Source organism: Leptodactylus fuscus, chromosome 7, assembly GCF_031893055.1.
Source record: "Leptodactylus fuscus isolate aLepFus1 chromosome 7, aLepFus1.hap2, whole genome shotgun sequence".
NCBI lineage: Eukaryota > Metazoa > Chordata > Amphibia > Anura > Leptodactylidae > Leptodactylus > Leptodactylus fuscus.
This window is the reverse complement of record NC_134271.1, coordinates 32,704,974-32,722,753: the sequence shown is the minus strand read 5'-3', so window position 1 is coordinate 32,722,753 and position 17,780 is coordinate 32,704,974. Positions and strand designations below refer to the sequence as shown.

The 17,780-nt window shown below is 42.1% G+C and overlaps 1 protein-coding gene across 1 annotated transcript; it reads right to left on the bottom strand.

Moving 5' to 3' along the window:
• Positions 1-1,477: 1,477 nt before the first annotated feature.
• On the bottom strand, positions 1,478-15,886 carry LOC142213293 (acylphosphatase-2-like). Its single transcript, XM_075281608.1, has 4 exons — positions 15,767-15,886; positions 11,003-11,019; positions 3,729-3,838; positions 1,478-1,723 (listed from the first exon to the last, which is right to left on the bottom strand). Exons 1-4 carry the CDS (start codon positions 15,819-15,821, stop codon positions 1,609-1,611), a joined length of 297 nt encoding a protein of 98 aa, XP_075137709.1. The 5' UTR covers positions 15,822-15,886; the 3' UTR covers positions 1,478-1,608.
• Positions 15,887-17,780: the final 1,894 nt, after the last annotated feature.

The following is a 17,780-nucleotide window of genomic DNA, read 5'->3' as shown; positions in this document are numbered from 1 at the left end:
CTCATTCATCAGACTGTAATTTGTCATGCCATTAAGCTTGTGGTGTTGATTATTGGAGACTCGTGTTATGTAACCCAGCACTTATAGGAAGTCTACCGTCTACCGCCTCCCCACAACATATTCAGCTGTCACCACTGCTTTATAGCGCACACTACAGTGATAGCAACACACCTAGACTTGGAGAAAAACAACTTTGAAAGTATATGCAAATAAGGCAGTTGGTGCAGTGGGGCGTAATGATGGTGGATGTCTGATAGCTGATGTCATAGCAATGGGAGGATCAACTACCACTGTACAGATAGCTCAGGCAGGAGACAGTAGGGAGCTATCTCCTATCTATGAGCTCTAGATATGCAGTATAAGATTCTTAGGCTAGGTTTGCATCTGCGTACAGGTTTTCATTGGGGGCGGGTCTGCTTGGGGACCCCCCCCCCCCCGAAAGCAAACCTAATCTGCATAAAAAAAGCGGTTATCTTGGGAAACCCGTCAATCCCATAGACTATAATGGTTTCAGACTGAAAATGGCGCATTTTTCGTGCGAAGTGGGGAACGGAATCCCAGTATGTAGTACAAACGCTGATGTGAACTGAGCCTTGGAGGTATTAAAGGCTGTAGTACAATCAGACTATAATACATTTCAGAAAAGTCTTTCCCTTGTTTAAAGGGGTTGTCTGGGACTATGTTATTAGTAAATTATTCTTAGGAGAGGTCATTAAAGGGGTTGTCCCATTACAAGGATCCTATCTATACTGCTAGTTTATGTGGATTTAAGACTTTTTCTAAATGCATTGCTTTATCAAAACTGCTTTTTTTGGCCGCTATCTTAATTTATTCACTTCATTGTTTACACTTCGTTTCTATGGCCCTTGGGATTATCTGTTCATTTGTCAAGTGAGGTAGCTGCCTGCTCTCAGGGGGGGAGGGAGGGGCTGGGAGCAGCTCTAAGTTGTTTGTGTCTTTTAAGTAGCAAAGCTTCTCAGATAGGGGAGGTGAGAGCTGCAGGATTTCTGAGCTCTTATCAGTCAGTTTAATTGAATTTGGCTGATAAGGGCTGAGATAGGGAGTCCGTTACCTCTGTATGTAATGCAAACTAACTCAAATCCAGCTCTGCTACATCAGCTTCACACTGTGGTAATTCATTTACAACCAATCTCGTGCAAGTGAAACCCCGCCCACCTATGTGCCGAGAAAAGCAGGAAGTGAAGAGAGCACAACAGCCTGCAGGTTAGTGAACATGCGTCATGGGAATACCCCTTTAATATGTGGGTGGGGGTCCAACAACCAGCAACTCCATTGATCACCTGTTGGAAGATACATAGCATGTCTGTATGATGAACGGACATCACATCACAGGCCTGATAAGAGGACATGGATAGGAAATCTCCCAAGGATAGATCACCAATATCCTCTATTCCTCAAACTCCTCTTATTTGGTTATTGTTTTACAAATAAAACAAAACATAAAAAACCACCAAAGTTAAGGATAGTTTTGCTTTTAGTAAATTATTCCATTTTTAATAAAATCACCTACTTTTTGTGTTGGATTATCAATAAAAAAAAAATTGTTAAACAAATTTAACAAGTGTAAAAGTAAGCTGTTACTACACTTTAGTACTTGGTTTTGAAATCTGTATATTGCACTTCTTGTATCTGTCTTTCATTTGTAAAAACAGTGTTGTCGATCCGGGACATTGGACTGCCAACATTTCTGAGCCAATTTTTCCTGGAAAAAAAAAAAAAAAGAAAAAAAATTCAATAAATTTGAATTTCTGGTGCAAGTACAGCCAGTCTTAGGCTAAGACATTGCGTGATCAGCTTTTTGACGAGGCCCTGGCACTTACAAGCAATAACTACTGGTACTGTATACATGGCTGTATATAGTGCTGTGCGTTTTTTTCAGACAAAGTCAGGAGTGACTACAAAAGGAATGGAAAATATAAAGGAAGCTTTTAGACATTTCCCATTTGTTAATTCTACTCTGGACATTGGCAGAGTAGCAAAATGTGCAACAAAAATGCTGTGTTTCCACAAACAACACTATATACAGCAATGTATACGGTTCCATGTTGTCAAGAGGGTCACTTCATTGCTACTTCTTTAAGGTTGCCCTGTCAACCTGAAGAAGCTTCTGTGATCAGAAGTTCTCTGCTTCGGCTAATTAGTAGCTGAGGAGGCCTTTATAAGACCACTCCTTCCAGACTCACGTAGCCACTAATTGTTTATTACTCCTGGTTTGGCTCCATTACCAGTTGTGACTGTTCGCTTCTCAGCTTTTTGGCTAAGATTAAGTGTAGTATTCCTTCTTATCAGATCCAGTAAGTAAGTTGCCTCCACCGATGAAACTGGTCACCCCACTGTTGGGGGCAACCGAAAGCTGGTGATGAGGAGCAGTGGTTGTAATCTGGGCCACTGAATCAAAGCCATTAGGCTTTGACTACATTGAAGACCTGAAGTGCACAGTGCCCCAGGGGATGGGGTGCCATAATTCACTGAGAGATGGGTACTCATTGAGTGTGGCACTTTCCACAGCACTTCCTTTCACTTTCAATTGCACTTTACCCTGTAGTCTTCTTGGTGCTTTTTTATTTTTATTTTTTTTTATGTAGATTTTGAGCCCCACATAGGGTTCACAATGTACATTTTTTCCCCGTATCGAATACAAATCCATGCAAACACGGGGAGAACATACAAAGTCCTTGCAGATGGTTTTTTGCCCTTGGTGGGATTTGAACACCAGGACCCAGCACTGCAAGGCTGCAGTGCTAACCACTGAGCCACCATGTGGCCCCCTTCTTGGTGCCTTTTGGTCTGGAGGGTTGGGTTTGTTTGGGGGCCCTTTCTCTTTTGATATGGAATTCCGATAGATGTATCCCTTTGCATTTTTTTTAGCAACACACCCACTTTTTTGCGAACTTGGGTGAAAGTTGGCACAGTTTTGGCACCTTCAAAAAACCCCAAAAACCTGTTGCTATTAATTGCTGAACTGATCCCTTGGCTTCTTCTCTGATTTCCCTTTGTCTCCTGATTCTGCTTGTGCCTTGTGTGTTTGTTTTCTGATTTGGTCTGTGGCGTTCTCTTCTATTACTGACCCTTGCTTGTATGACTTCTCTTGTGTAAATTCTAGTGGATTTTGTTTTGGGCTATGCAGCAGTACATTGGTACATCTATCTGTCTGGTGACAATTCAGATGCCCAGGTTCAGTGCAAGTCCACACTGCCTTACGATGGGATCTGGTAAAAGCATCTAATTTTAAATAGCTGTCTCTACTGTTTGCAGTTTTCAGTCAATCTCTTGCTATTACTTTTGTGAGGCCTTGGTATACATGCATAACAGTTGTGACTGAAGAGCGTCATTGCTTGTGCTGTGGACTCTTCAAAAAGCAGATATACAAGGCTCGCAGGTGTTACATCACATACTGAAGACCTATCCTATGGAAAGACCATCAATATGCAAGTCCTGGAGAACCCTTTTAGGAACTCTAAAAATATAAATGTCTGACAGTGGGAAAAGGACTCAGGTATTACTACTGGACTGGATATTATTTGTTTATTAACTGCTATCAATAAAACCCCGGTTTCTTTGCAGTGTTAGGACTACAGTTTATTGCCCACTGTATACTGTATGTGTACAGAGCTGAACAATATATTGCTGCAAAAAGCCCTTGCTTTCTTGTAGCTGTACCGTAATGTATGTGGCAAATAATGACCATTGACATAAGCTGTACTCACATTATTTCCACTTTTTCCTTGGACCCCTGGACCTGCCCAGTAACTGTACCATGAGGAGTATTTTTGACCCATCCAACTACTGCAACACGTTTGGCCTGGTCTTCTGTATACTGAAAGTAAACATATAATAAGATAGGCCATGTTCACACTGACAATTGGGCTTCCCACACAAGTACATAACAAGATTTAGTGTACTTCACACATAACACATACTAAAGCTCAAGATTTAGCTCACTGTTAGGGAATTGCTAGGACAGCAATTCCCCAGTAGCTGTTGAACCCTGGGATGGGACACAAGAGACAGTGAGTCCTAAGCTGAAGCCCCCCACTGTCCCTTCCTATTGCCAGGCCCTATCCTATGTAATAGGCGGCAACCACGAAGACGTTCCCTTCCTGTATACGTGAGACACAAAATGCAGACAAGACGGACAACAAAGGGAGATCAGCTAGCCAACGGTCAGTAACAGTCGAGCAATGCAGTGCCAAATCGGAGTCCAAAAGAATAGTCAGTAGGGAAAGCCAGAGGTCCAGGATTAGAGTACAAGTAACTAAACAGCAAGGGAAACCAGCAAGCACGTGGCAATAACAGGCACCAGTGTGAACGTGAGCAAAGACTAAATAGGGGAGGAAGAACCCGCCCTGAACCTGATAGGAAGGAAAGCTGTCAATCACAGGCAAGACAAAATCAAACCACTGAATGGACAGAGGCAACATTGGCAGAAGATGGGTGTGGTGCAAATCCAATTACCGAACTAGAGCCGTGTTCACACAGTGCAACTAAAACCTTTAAGCAAATTATCAAACTGTACACGCCTCCTGCACCGCAGCATGCGAGCAGAGGGTGGCGCAGAGACCCGAACAGGCAGAGATGTTACACTCACACAATGCAGTGAAATGTTGTTGAAAAATCTCACGTGTTTTTGAAAAATGCAGCATGTCATTTTTACCTTTGGAAGCACTTGCATGTTTCCTATATATTTAATAAGGGAGTAACAATGCTGATAAAGAGGCAGCATAAACACAATGAAAAGCACTGCGGAAAAAAATGTGATGAGTTTTTTTTCCACTGAGTTTTTTAGCGTCTTTATTTTGTTTCTGCACCTCCACTTGTTGTACTCTGGCGTCTGAAAAGAATCCAGAGTATAATAATAGCAGTTTGTGTGTCGAATAGGTTCAGCCTGAAACAAATCAGGAGGATAAGTCCACAAATATGTCTTCAAAACAAATCACCTGAGTTTCGTCCATAAAATAATAAAATAATTTTCTGGTCCTAGCTAGAGATGAGCGAACAGTAAAATGTTCGATATTCGATATTCGTTTCGAGTAGCCCCTCAATATTCGACTACTTGAATCGAATATCGAATCCTATTATAGTCTATGGGGGGAAAATGCTCGTTTCAGGGGTAGACAACATTCGATCAAATTATACTTACCAAGTCCACGAGTGAGGGTCGGGCTGGATCCTCCGAGAAGTCTTCTCCGTGCAGCGTCCCCGCGGCGTCTTCCGGCTCTGAATTCACTCTGCCAGGCATCGGGCCTGGGCAGAGCCGATTGCGCATGCCCGCACTACAAGAAAATGACTGCTTACAGTCAAAGCGGCCATTTTGTAGTAGCGCGGGCATGTGCAGTCAGCTCTGCCCAGGCCCGATGCCTAGCAGAGTGAATACAGAGCCGGAAGACGCCGCGGGGAAGCTGCACGGAGAAGACTTCTAAAGGTAGGAGAAGAACCAGCGTTGATTGGCCGACTGTATAGCATTCAGCCAATCAGTGCTGGTTCTGCATCGAACTTTTCCATTCGAATAGCGAGTGGCACTCGATCGAGTATGAGTATTTCAAATACCGTAGTATTTGATCGAATACCTACTCGATCGAATACTACTTGCTCATTTCTAGTCCTAGCCAAGTGACAAGCCCAAGTGCAAAAGCAGACAAAGAACATGGATCAAAGTGTTGTTTCTGGAGAAAAAAAGGAAACTTATTCCAAGTCCTGTTCAATCTCTTTAAAATCTACAAGTATAATTTGCATATCAAACAAAGCTGAGTCAATGTGCGCTAAATTCTAGCTTTAACTTGGGTTGTAGCTAATCTTGTTATTCCTTCTCCATTCCTTTGTATTGATTCCAAAAGAGAAATACAAGGTCTTGTCCATTGGGTTTTCTTTTATCTCCTGAATCCTAACATTAAACAGTTTTGTCTTGCACTCAGTAGGACGCTGGAATTATGGCTACATCTTACTAGTAAATGACTAGGTGACTGATGAAATAAAGTCGAAACTTGTTATAAATAAAGCTGTTTGCGTCTTCAATGGAAGTCACTTTGTAATATAAACTTCTTGCACTATAGCGAGGCTCCTTCTTATCCTCCGAATCCCGGCAGCAAAGTAAACACTGGATATTTTCATTCTGGTTGTCATGGCTGATGCTAACAGGCTACTCGGTGCTACACTCGGGCAACACCCGTGTAAAAGACATTCATTAAAAGCAACTTAACCACAATAAGGAGATTAAAAATATTTCTCCAGCAGCTGGATAAATATGGTGCCCGGTAACGCCATAATATTTTATGGAATGGATAAATCTACCCCTGTGTTGCTTTGCTTTATCGGAGTGATGGGAGATTCAGAGTGAATGAATAGTCCATACTCTATGTTGTATGTAGAATATGGCGCCTTTACTGACAGGTAAAAGACACCATGTGACTACAATACATTTCATGTATTGGCTTTCGGTTAGTTTTAGGCCATATGGGATGGAGGACCCAGGCGGGGCATTTGTTAAATAAGTAGGGCTTTTTTTTGTATGGGGACCCTGTAATCTGCAATGCGCAGTCAAGTGCTCACTGGCATATTGACAGATTCAGAAGGGGAAAACACTGATTCACGTGACCCTATCTGTGGATTCAGGTCCCAGTGATGGAGTCACCTTAGCTTGTACTTAGTGGAATGTCTTCACCTAACCCATTTAGGAGTTTCTTGAAAATGGTTTCAATTGAAAGCAGAGTTTTATCTTCATAGTCTTCAAAGTAGCCGTCTGTGAACTCCTATCAGTTGTTGGTTGCGCCTATGTCAGTCAGTTCTATCTTCTAGACAGTATTTGTATCCCATTGCTAAGGCTGACATCTGACCAGTTGATGGTGGCACACCTAGAAACCGGCACTTGTCATTCTGTCATACCTGTGAACTGATACTTGTTAAGTGAATGCGATATACATACTGTATAATGGGTAGGTTATTAAATAGCCGTGATCTTATGTAACTTGATTTGATGTCCCTCCTTGGCATTGATATTCTCCTTTACTTTGTTGTATTCTTATTGGCAATGTTATCGGCTCCCTGGTCATCCCCTTGGTAACACAATGCTATCAGCTGAATTACTCCCCATGAAGGAGTCTTTAGTTGATAGGTTCCCTTAATGCCCTTCACACAGCGTAAGCGCTCGGCTCATTCCAAGCCGTACACGCGAGCGCTTCTAAACACTTCCCATTCACTTCAATGGGAGCGCTCGTAAAGCCAGCTTTACGCGCACTCCCATTGAAGTGAATGGGAAGTGTTTAGAAGCGTTCGCGTGTACGGCTTGGAATGAGCAGAGCGCTTACGCTGTGTGAAGGGGCCCTTAGCTTTGCAGGACTATTACCCCCACATAATCATTATACCCATCACTTATGAGAAGGCAGTGACTGATGGGTTTATTTTTAGGGTTAGTCCCTGCCTCGGTATCTCACTCAAAAGTTACATTTCTAACTTTCTGGCACCACCGCCATTACATAAACCATGCCGTCCATGTTGCTAGGAAATACTTTGCTTGTGCATTGTCCATGTGTCATGTTAGAGTGTCTTTTTTGCATCTAGGCCAACTATTTTCTGTTTTATGACCCCTGATGACACAGGATTTGTATATTTTATGGCACAGAGACACATAAGTTGGCTTTTTGTAATGTCACAACAAGCTTGACACTAGACAGTGAGGGAGATGAGCAGTACTAGCAGTAGGGCCAGTAATAGCACCTTGTCCATATCTAGTGGTTGTTCCTCCATCTATAATTGTATTTGATATTTCATCTTCTAGCTTTAGTTCATTGGCAAAAGGTTTCACTTTGAAGACTGGAATGGTAATTTTACTCCCATTTTGCTCAAAGATGTTGGCATGGTGTCTGAGCCATTTCATACTGTCATTACATTGAGTTTCTTGGTGCTAATATAAGTATAATTCATGCTTTGCTGAATATGGTCTATTGTATGTTTTCCAGCAGTATATGGGTTAATAAATAAGTGAACGGTCTGTAAACTAAGGATTTGTTTGCAGTGTAATATTATATTAGAGGTTCCTTAAGATGGGGCTGCCTTTATGGTAAAAAGATGAATAATCACTGACTAAGAGGATCTGTATGATGTGAAAAGTTATCCTACTTCCACACATCCATAGTACAGGAGAATTTACATGTCCTTCTTATGCAACTTCTGCAGTGTCCTGCCTCTAGTTTGCTAAGGCCAAGGGAGGTCGCTAGTCTGGATTTATCATCATGACATGTTTTCTTCAAGTCAGAAGTAAGATATGAAACGTACCACTAGATGCTATAATTTTCATTAGTGACAATTGTACTAGTGAATACAAAGTACTAGGCACTATATATTACTGGCACTAGAAAATACTACTCAGGGGCATAGCTACTGTGGTAGCTGCGGTACCGGCCATAGGGCCCAGGACAGTAGGGGGCCTGGTGGCAGCCGATACCACTGCGTAACGGGTAATGGTTCCTATTTACTTACCTATCCTGGCTCCTGCTCAGGCTCCTGGCTCTACTGTACAGGGAACCAATATCCCACACCATGAATGAAACTGCTCTATATAAAATGGTTTGTAAGTTAGCTATATCTTTCTTTTTTTTTTTTTAAATGTAGATTGTGAGTCCCATATAGGGCTCTAAATGCACATTTTTTTCCTTATCAAAATGTCTTTGTAGTATGGGAAGAAATCCACACAAACACAGGGAGAACATACAAACTCCTTGCAGATGTTGTTCCTGGTGAGATTCAAACCCAGGACTCCAGCACTGCAAGGCTGCAGTGCTAGCCACTGAGCCACCGTGTTGCCCCTGCTTAGCTATATCTTTCAGCCAATGCAGTATTTACATACCATACACTAGTCATTAAAACATGAAAGAACTTGCTTTGGTTGCACACTGGGTGTTAACCATCTACAGACTATAACACATTTATTCCTGCGTTTTGGTGAACTCCCATGGCATTCCCATTCATTAATTCTATGGTCTACACTCTTATATAAGGACATATATGTATATGTTTATTTGTTATCCATTACCTGAAAGATTCAGATGAGAAAAAGTGATTTTTGTACATTTAATATTAAATAATTCATAGTCTTGTGTATGGGCATAGTAATGTAGGTTACTATCAATATTCACAGAGAATATAGTATAAACTGAAACCAGATGCATGTCAATTGGTGTTGCAGGTTTCAGCCGCGTCTTTCAACCTTTGCAATGCAAGAGGTGAAAGTAGAAGATGACCCTAAACTATTCCTGTAGGTGGGCCACAGAAACAAACAATTGGGTTCTGGTGTTTTATGCTGTGGCAACTTTCAGGAGAACATGTTTTTGAATTTCCAGCTGTGTTTTGGCCCATGTGAACACAACCTTAGAGATTCCTATGTGCACAACAACGGACAGCACACAGATACCATTTATGTGCTGTGATTTCCATGGAGCCAGACGCGTTTCTGGAGTTCTGTGGCTGCAAAGTGAAGGAGCAGGTCTCTGGAAAATGGATGGAGTTCTGCATATGCCCATGAAAAGAAATGTGAACGTGTGCAAAAGGCCTAAGATTGTGTACAACCTAAAAGGCCATAAAGTGTCAAGTTCAGGTTTAGGAACAAGGCATGCATATTACTTTACCTTGCTGGATAATGCTGTCTCTTCTTCTATCACTTACTCAAATCTACATGGAAAGCCACATATGGCTGAGGTCCCACATTGCAGATACGCTGCATTATAGGGTTCCACTGTGTTTATTTTCTGCACTGTTTTTTTTCGCTGCGTTCTGAAATGTGAGGCCATAGCCTTAGTATGTATTGTACTGAATTCTGTACTCTGAATATACAAAACATCTAAAAAAAAGACCTGAAAGTTAAAATAAAATGTGCAATGGCTGATGGCTATTAACCTGGATTTCTTCATTAGCACAGAGGTTGAGCTTAGCTGAGCATGCATATTACTGCAGTAGAAGGAACGTAACTGGAGCAATGACATCAGGGTAAAAAATACAACTTGTCTGATCCTTGTTTTCCTCAGAGTTAGATGCCTTACAGCTCCCATAGACATTAGATTATTCTTAGATGTGTCATGAGGTTCAGGTTTTCATTATTCTTGTCATTTCTTCTAGATTCCTTTGTACTGAGTCCAGGAGAACCAACAAATACTCTGTAAGCCTGTTTCTTGTCTGAATAGTAAAACATTAGGGCAGATGTGATAATACTGCCTAATATTTAGATAAACAGCAACAGGACAATCACAAGATGATCCCAAACTATCATGGTGGTGCATGCCGTTTCATAGATTTTTGCAAACGTTTAGTGGACTTTAGACTCACTTTTAGGCTAAGGCCACGCGGAGAGAGGCACAGCCAAAAAAACATGGCAGAAATGCAACGTGTTTTTTCCCACACTAAAATTATTATTATTATTATTATTATTATTATTATTATTATTTTTGTTTATTTATATAGCACCATTAATTCCATGGTGCTTTACATTTGGGGGTTTACATACAATACACAAAATATACAGGTAGATATAATACTAACAGTGACCGACTGGCACAGTGGGGTAGAGGGCCCTGCCCGCGAGGGCTTACAATCTATGGGTCTGCAGAGTAAAACTTTCTGCTTCTATTATACCTTTACCAAAAATGACAGTGTTTCCGTAGATAAAACTGACATGCTGCGATTTACAAAAATGCTCATGTTGTGGAAACTGTAATTTATTTTTTTGCAATGTGTGGATGGGATTAGTCATAATCCCATCCACCTCACAGGTACTGCAAAATGCAGCGTTTTACCGACGCGTTTCTGCAACGTGGGGCCCCAGCCTTAAAAGGTATCAGTTCTATTTGGTACAAATTTTTGCTGTGGAATTTCCACTGCAGTCAAAGCAATGCTCTTTCGCCACATGGGGCCCTGGCCTAATGCTGCTATATCATTATGTGTTAGCACACTACAAATCAATGCAGGTTAAACACGAAACAAAGCATTCTTACTGTACCTTTCTGAAGAATACCCCTGTAAGAAATAACAGGACATATTATGGCTAGTGAATTGTACCCTGTTAGCATCTCATGGGTTTTATTGCACAGTTCTGTATTTAACTTTAGAAATGACGCAGCATATACACGAAACTAAGAGATAAATAATGCAAGTAAACAGGAGATAAACTATTCCCCAGTGAAAATGGCTAAAAATAGGACATGACCTATATTTTGATGGTCCGTGATAAAAAATGGCCAGTTATCACTGGCTTGTTCACACGGAGTAAAATGGTCCAGATTTCGACGCGGATTTTGATGCGGCTAGCCGCATCTGTCGTGGCTTCTGATAGTCGCGGCTTTCCACTTTGGATTAGGCCCAAATGAATGGGCCTAATCGGGAGAGAGATGTCGCGAGGCGGATGTCCGTGGCTGAATCAGCCGCGGAATCCGCCTGAACAAAGGGCAGCTCGCTTCTTTTTTCCTTGAGTGGGAACGAACCGCTCTCGGAAAAAGGAAATAACCCGCTGCCATTGATTTCAATGGGAAGCGTTTTTTAAAAATCTGGATTCTGACGCGGATTCCGCATAAAAATCCAGCTCATTTGACTCCCTGTGAACTAGCCCTGAGGGTTTAGGACTTAAAGTATGGAGAAGGAAGCAGACAGCTATGTTGTGTAGTGGCTGAACTGAAGCGCTGCAGCCTAGCTGTCATTCAAGTGAATAGGAGCTGATCTGAAATAGCCTGTTCTGGTCACTAGAGATGAGCGAGTACTGTTCGGATCAGCCGATCCGAACAGCACGCACGCATTGAAATGAATGGACGTAGCCAGCACGCGGGGGGTTAAGCGGCTGGCCGGCGTCAAAGCGGAAGTACCAGGTGCTTCCATTCATTTCAATGCATGCGTGCTGTTCGGATCAGCTGATCCGAACAGTACTCGCTCATCTCTACTGGTCACTACACAAAGAACACAGCTGCCTGCTTCCTGCTTCATACATCAATCTGACTTTGATGTCTTAGCCTTTAAAGCCAGGGCCCCACATTGCAAAAATGCAGTGTTTTGGTCATAGCAGAAATGCCACAGTGAAAAGCGCTGCGTTCTACAGTACTAGCACAGTGAATGGGATTCTAGCTAATCCCATCCACAAATTGCAGAATAATATCCGCGGCGGACACTCTGTGATTTCAAAAGTCGTTGCTGGTGTTCTCTGTATAGGTATAATGGAAGCAAAAATTCTGCAGGAAAAAACTGCAAATTCTGCAGGAAAAACGGCGATGTGTTTCCGCCACCGTTTCTCCTGCAGCACTTTTTCACTGTGGCTTGCTACATGGGGCCTTAGCTTAGCAAAGTTTTTGTTGTACTGCAGACAAGGCAGAGACAGAAGGCTTCTGCTCCATTGGGGATTTGGGGGGGGGGGGGGGGGGGGAGATAATTATATTATTACATTGTTATTTTTTTATTGTTTATCCCTGTAACAAGGGCTGATCCATTATCTCCAATTACATGGGAATACAGCCTGTGAGTTACACTGCAGTGCTCTTCCCCTCTCCTGTAGTTGTACAGTCTTCAGACATTTGTAGATTTTGCAACGATGTGTTAAACCTCCCTGTAGACTTGTATGCTGACCTGCCTGAAGTCTGTGGTTGGCATCTTTTTACATTTACATCCATAAAATGTTTTAATATCATACATTTATTCCAGGTTAGTGTTGTGTGGTTATTTGCGAAGACGGAATTGGAATGAGAGACCTATGAGAGATGTTATCACTTACTGTATTATGCCACAACAGGATCCAGAGTCGTTTAATTATTACTAATGTAAGTGCGGATAAATTCATAGTCCATTGCCAGCAACAGCGTTGGCAGCTCTGCTATGATTTTTTTTTTAGCCATACAGCCCTGTGAGATACTGCCATCACAGAAGAGTTGCTAGTTCTACTATCACAGTATAAAGTAGCGGTGGCTACAGAAAAAAATCCAATTGTGTTGAAATGAGTGGATTTCAGAGCTGGATTTGTTGGGGGAAGTGAAAGGCCCTTTTTAAATACATAGGAATTGAGGTTTGTTGGATATCTCACCTCTCCCTGCCCATGTTAATCTGTTGAAGATGATCTTCCTGCTCACAACTTCTGTAGGTTACCCCACAGGTCCCACACAATCTCGGTTCCATCGGCTTAATTCTATACTCACCTCCTTTATGTGGATAGAGGAGAGGTCTCATAGGGCCAATAATTCAGTCTCTGATACCCAGCTATACTGCAAATACCAGCAAATCTTTCTCATGTCCTCCATTGGGGGACTGGAGAAGTGCAGAGCAGGGCTGCAGAGGGGGCACTGTGGGGGGCCTCCAACTGAGCATTATAAGGTGTGCGTGGCTTTATACTTGGCGGGTGCCCAAAGGGATAGGGTAGAGTCAAAGGAGGCATATGTGGGGTTGGAGGTTTATCATAATAAATATGCCACGTGCCTTGTTTAGATATCCTTCATGCCCCCCCCCCCCCCTTTTTTTTTACCTTGTTTGAAATTATTAAGTAACCCTGGTCACCTTCGGAGGGCATTATTATTAAAGTGGGCACTGGTACTAATGAACACATTGTATGAGCTTTATAACTATAGGGTAAAGTAGTTGGTTAGCACAGTTATTTTCATGGGAATTATTGTGGCACGAATTACTGGTGTAGTATTAGGATAAGTATTAGTTTTGGGGGGGGGGGGGGATATCTGTATGGCACTTATTACAGTATCCGGGGTGCAAAATATTTAGGGGCAAAAACTGGATGACTTTGCTATGGCACCAGAATGAAGGGGATGATGAAAATATGTGGAATCAAAGACGTTTGTGTAACATACTCTGCAGAAACAACTTGTGGCTAGAAGAAGAGTTCTCAGTGGTCAGTTCCAAACTGGCAAGATGAAGGAAAAGGAACATCTACAATCCAAAGAAATGCCACCCTGGAGTGAGAAGCAGTGAGTATGGCTGCATCTTATTTCTATTTTTCTTTCTGGTGTAAATATGAGGGGTGGGAGAAATCCTTCTTGTCTGTCTAGGGTCCTGAAATTTCTGGGGTGGCCATGGTGCAGGGTGCAAGCCTTGGTGTCAGATACTCTATTCCCTTTGATAACCGACCCCAATGCTGATCACTGCAAAAACTAAATATATCCTACCTCCAACCAGGAGAATATAGGCAAAGGGACTGCCTCACTATGATTTTCCTGAGTACATGATTTGTCCACAGTACCTCTATATGGTTTAATACTCACTTACCTGAATTTTTTTTTACTATCGCTGATTTGCTGCAATATGGTATACAATATTTGGGACATATACTAGCGTCCACCGGTCGTAAAAACTTTCAGACACTGATAGGATATTTTTCTCTACTCAACAATGTTCTCTTCCACTATTTTCAGTTATGTCTTGCCTACCACACCCAATATGGCATTCCTTCTCTGGAGAAACCTGACTTCTCAATCCTATCCCTGCTTTTACTTGACAACTTCAGGGGTAGCAATGCTCTTGTAATATCTTTGCCTGCTCGGGCCTCTGCTCGCTCGCTCCAGCGCAGGAGGTGTGTTCAGTTGTGATCCTTTGTACTTGTTATTGCTGCACAGCTGCTGATCCGTTGCTGTGTGTCAGTCCAGCCAGTGCTTTTTTCCTTTGGCTACCAGGGAGTTAACTTATTGCTTTTGATTGACATTCCTCCTGGCCAATCAAGTCTAGGGCAGATTCCTTTATATACCTTTCCAACCCACTCCCTAATGCTTGCTATTGCTTTTCTGTGTGTGCTGTTTGTATAATGTTACTGTTTTTATTTACATTTCTGACCTTTGGCTTTTCTTGTGACTATTCTCTTGGATTTAGATTCTGTACTGCACTGCTCAACTGGTTCCGACCCCTTGGCTGACATCCCATTTGTTGTTGTTTGTCTTTGTCCGTGCTATCACCTATATCATAAGTAGCAACTGCTGCCCAGGGACTCCCAAGGGACTGGTTCAGCTTAGGACTCACTGTTTTGTTGTTCCCTTCCTCCCAGATTTCACCAGCAGCTACTGGGGAATTGCTCTTCTAGCCATTCCCTTACATCTCTATTCTATATCTTTCTCCTTACATTTTGTCAAGGTATAACTGTTGTGCAGAGAAAGATAAATGGGCCAGATCCCTGAGGATGACTAGGAGGACGCCATTATAGTCTTAAGGTGTCCCATAGATACCCCCCAAGCAGCTACACAACTTCATTTCTACATCAGGTATATTTGACCATTGTTAGAGTATCCAGATATTGTCCCAGAAGTAACACCTGTCCTGATGACACCAAGATCACAGATCACACCAGTTCTACCTATATTATTGAAAGAGATACCACCAGTTTAAAACATAGACAGCATTAGGTAAAGCTGAAACTGCATATACTGTAAATATGCCAATCCGACTGTGCTTTTAAGTGGTGATATCTCTTGAAATAACACAGAACTATATTAATAGTTAGAACTATTAATTAACTAATTAGAATTAAAGATTATACAGAAATTAATCCAACACAATATTAAAAAAGTATTACAATTAAAGATATACTTTAACATATTTAACTATGTCTTGTGTTTAAATTCTCAGAAGCGGCAACAAGTAAGATTATGTTAACCTCACATTTCCACTCCCCAAAACAATATTGAGGCCAATGCTATATATATCTTTAGATAATATTAATTACATTTATTTTAATTGCATAATTTTAAAAAGCAATAAACGTTCAAGGCCAAAATTTTTTATTTTTTTTATTTTTTACCTTGAACATCTCCATGAACTTCATAGTCAACAGACCACAATCCTGTAGAAGTCATAGTGCAGACTTGTAACTGTAACTAGTAGGAGTTCATAAGTCGCTTGTGTCCTCAGCCAAAGAGATTTGCCTGTTACTAAATCCAGTACAGAGCAATGGCTATACATAAATAGCAACGACTGTCCTATTACAGAGCAGGGGCTTGGTTTACACTGAATTTAAAGGAACATTGAACCTTAATATTTAATAACTGAGATTATCAAACAATTTTGAAAAGGTAATATACAATGAATGACAATATTTTAGCAAACATTGTTGCATAGAGTTCTTGCATGGATGTGACACTGAGAATGGTAGAGGCATGAGTGTAATATTTACCGTATTTTTCGGACTATAAGACGCACCGGACCATAAGACGCACTAAGGTTTTAGAGTAGGAAAATAGGGAAAAAAAAAATTTAAGGAATAAAAATTGGTGAAATATTTAATAACCTAATAATATAATATTTCACCAATGTAAATAGAATCGGGGGCTTTCGGACACAGGGATACCAAATGTGTATGTGTTTCACAGTAATGTTTTTGTTTTATATGTATTCTAGGGATATGGGGGTGATTTGAACATATCTATCTTATCTATCTATCTATCTATCTATCTATCTAATCTATTCTCATCCATGGATGGAAAGAGACACCCTGCAGTGAAGCTATGCAAGAAGAGAAAAAGGGGCGGGCCAGACGGGTGAAGGAGGTGTGGTTTTCTAAGCAAACTTGAAAACACGCCTCTTTCACCCATCTGGCTCGTCCCTCCTTCACTGCCTCTCAGATCTTGCTCCTGCAATTAAGCCACACAGGCAGGGAAGTAGGGGCGGGCCAGACGAGTGAAGGAGGCGTGGTTTCGAGCTTGCCGAGAAAACCACGCCTCCTCCTCCCGTTTGGCCAGCCCCTCCTTCCCTGTCTGTGTGGCTTCATTGCAAGAGCCAGATCTGAGAGGCAGTGAAGGAGGGGCGGGCCAGACGGGAGAAGGAGGCGTGGTTTTCTCGGCAAGCTTGAAACCATGCTTCCTTCACCTGTCTGGCCCGCCCCTACTTCCCTGCCTCTCATATCTCGCTCCTGCAAACACGCGACACAGACAGGGAAGGAGGGGCAGAGCAGGCAGGCACCGTGCTGCTCTCCTTTTGATTCTCATAGACAGGACACAGACGCTGCACACGCTGCATTCGGACTATAAGACGCACACACATTTTCCTCCCATATTGGGAGGAAAAAAAGTGCGTCTTATAGTCCGAAAAATACGGTATATGTCTTGCATTAAAGGGGTATTCCCACGTCGCATACTCACCAGTCTTCACTGCTGTAAAATCTTCTTTCTTCCTGGTTTCTTGTGTCATTTGGTGGGCGGGGTTACACATGCAACTTGCCATTTAGCTCCGCCCCCAAATTAGCGTGTAGCTCCCCCCACCGCATAAGGTGATCCTATGGGGTGACTGAAAGGCCTGTGATGTCATCAAAGGTCCTCAAATAACACTATATGCACAATATTGGACTATGAAGTACAGGCAGGAACAACTCCATTCTGTGTTACATACAGAGACTGCCTGTCTCTGCCATAATGAACACAATTGAATTAGCTAGCCTGATAACTGGGAGAACAGAAGACGAGTTCAGAAATGAAAGCAGTTCCTCTCCTCTATCTGAGATCAGGAAGCTTGGTCACATGGTGTAGACACAGGAATAGCTAGATACACAGGCTCGCTCCCTGCACTTAGCCCCTCCTCTCTCCCCCCTGAGAGCAGCAGATACATCACTTGACTCATGAGCAGCTAAGTCAGGGCTGTGGCCACAATGAATTGAATAAAGTAATATCGTGGACAAACAAAGCAATTTTGCTGAAGCAGTGTATTTAGGAAAAGTCTTACATCCACATTAACAAGCAGTATAGATAGGATCCTTGTGATGGGACAACCCCTTTAAGGATAGACGGTATATATGCCCTGCTAAGAATTCTGGGTAAGGAATA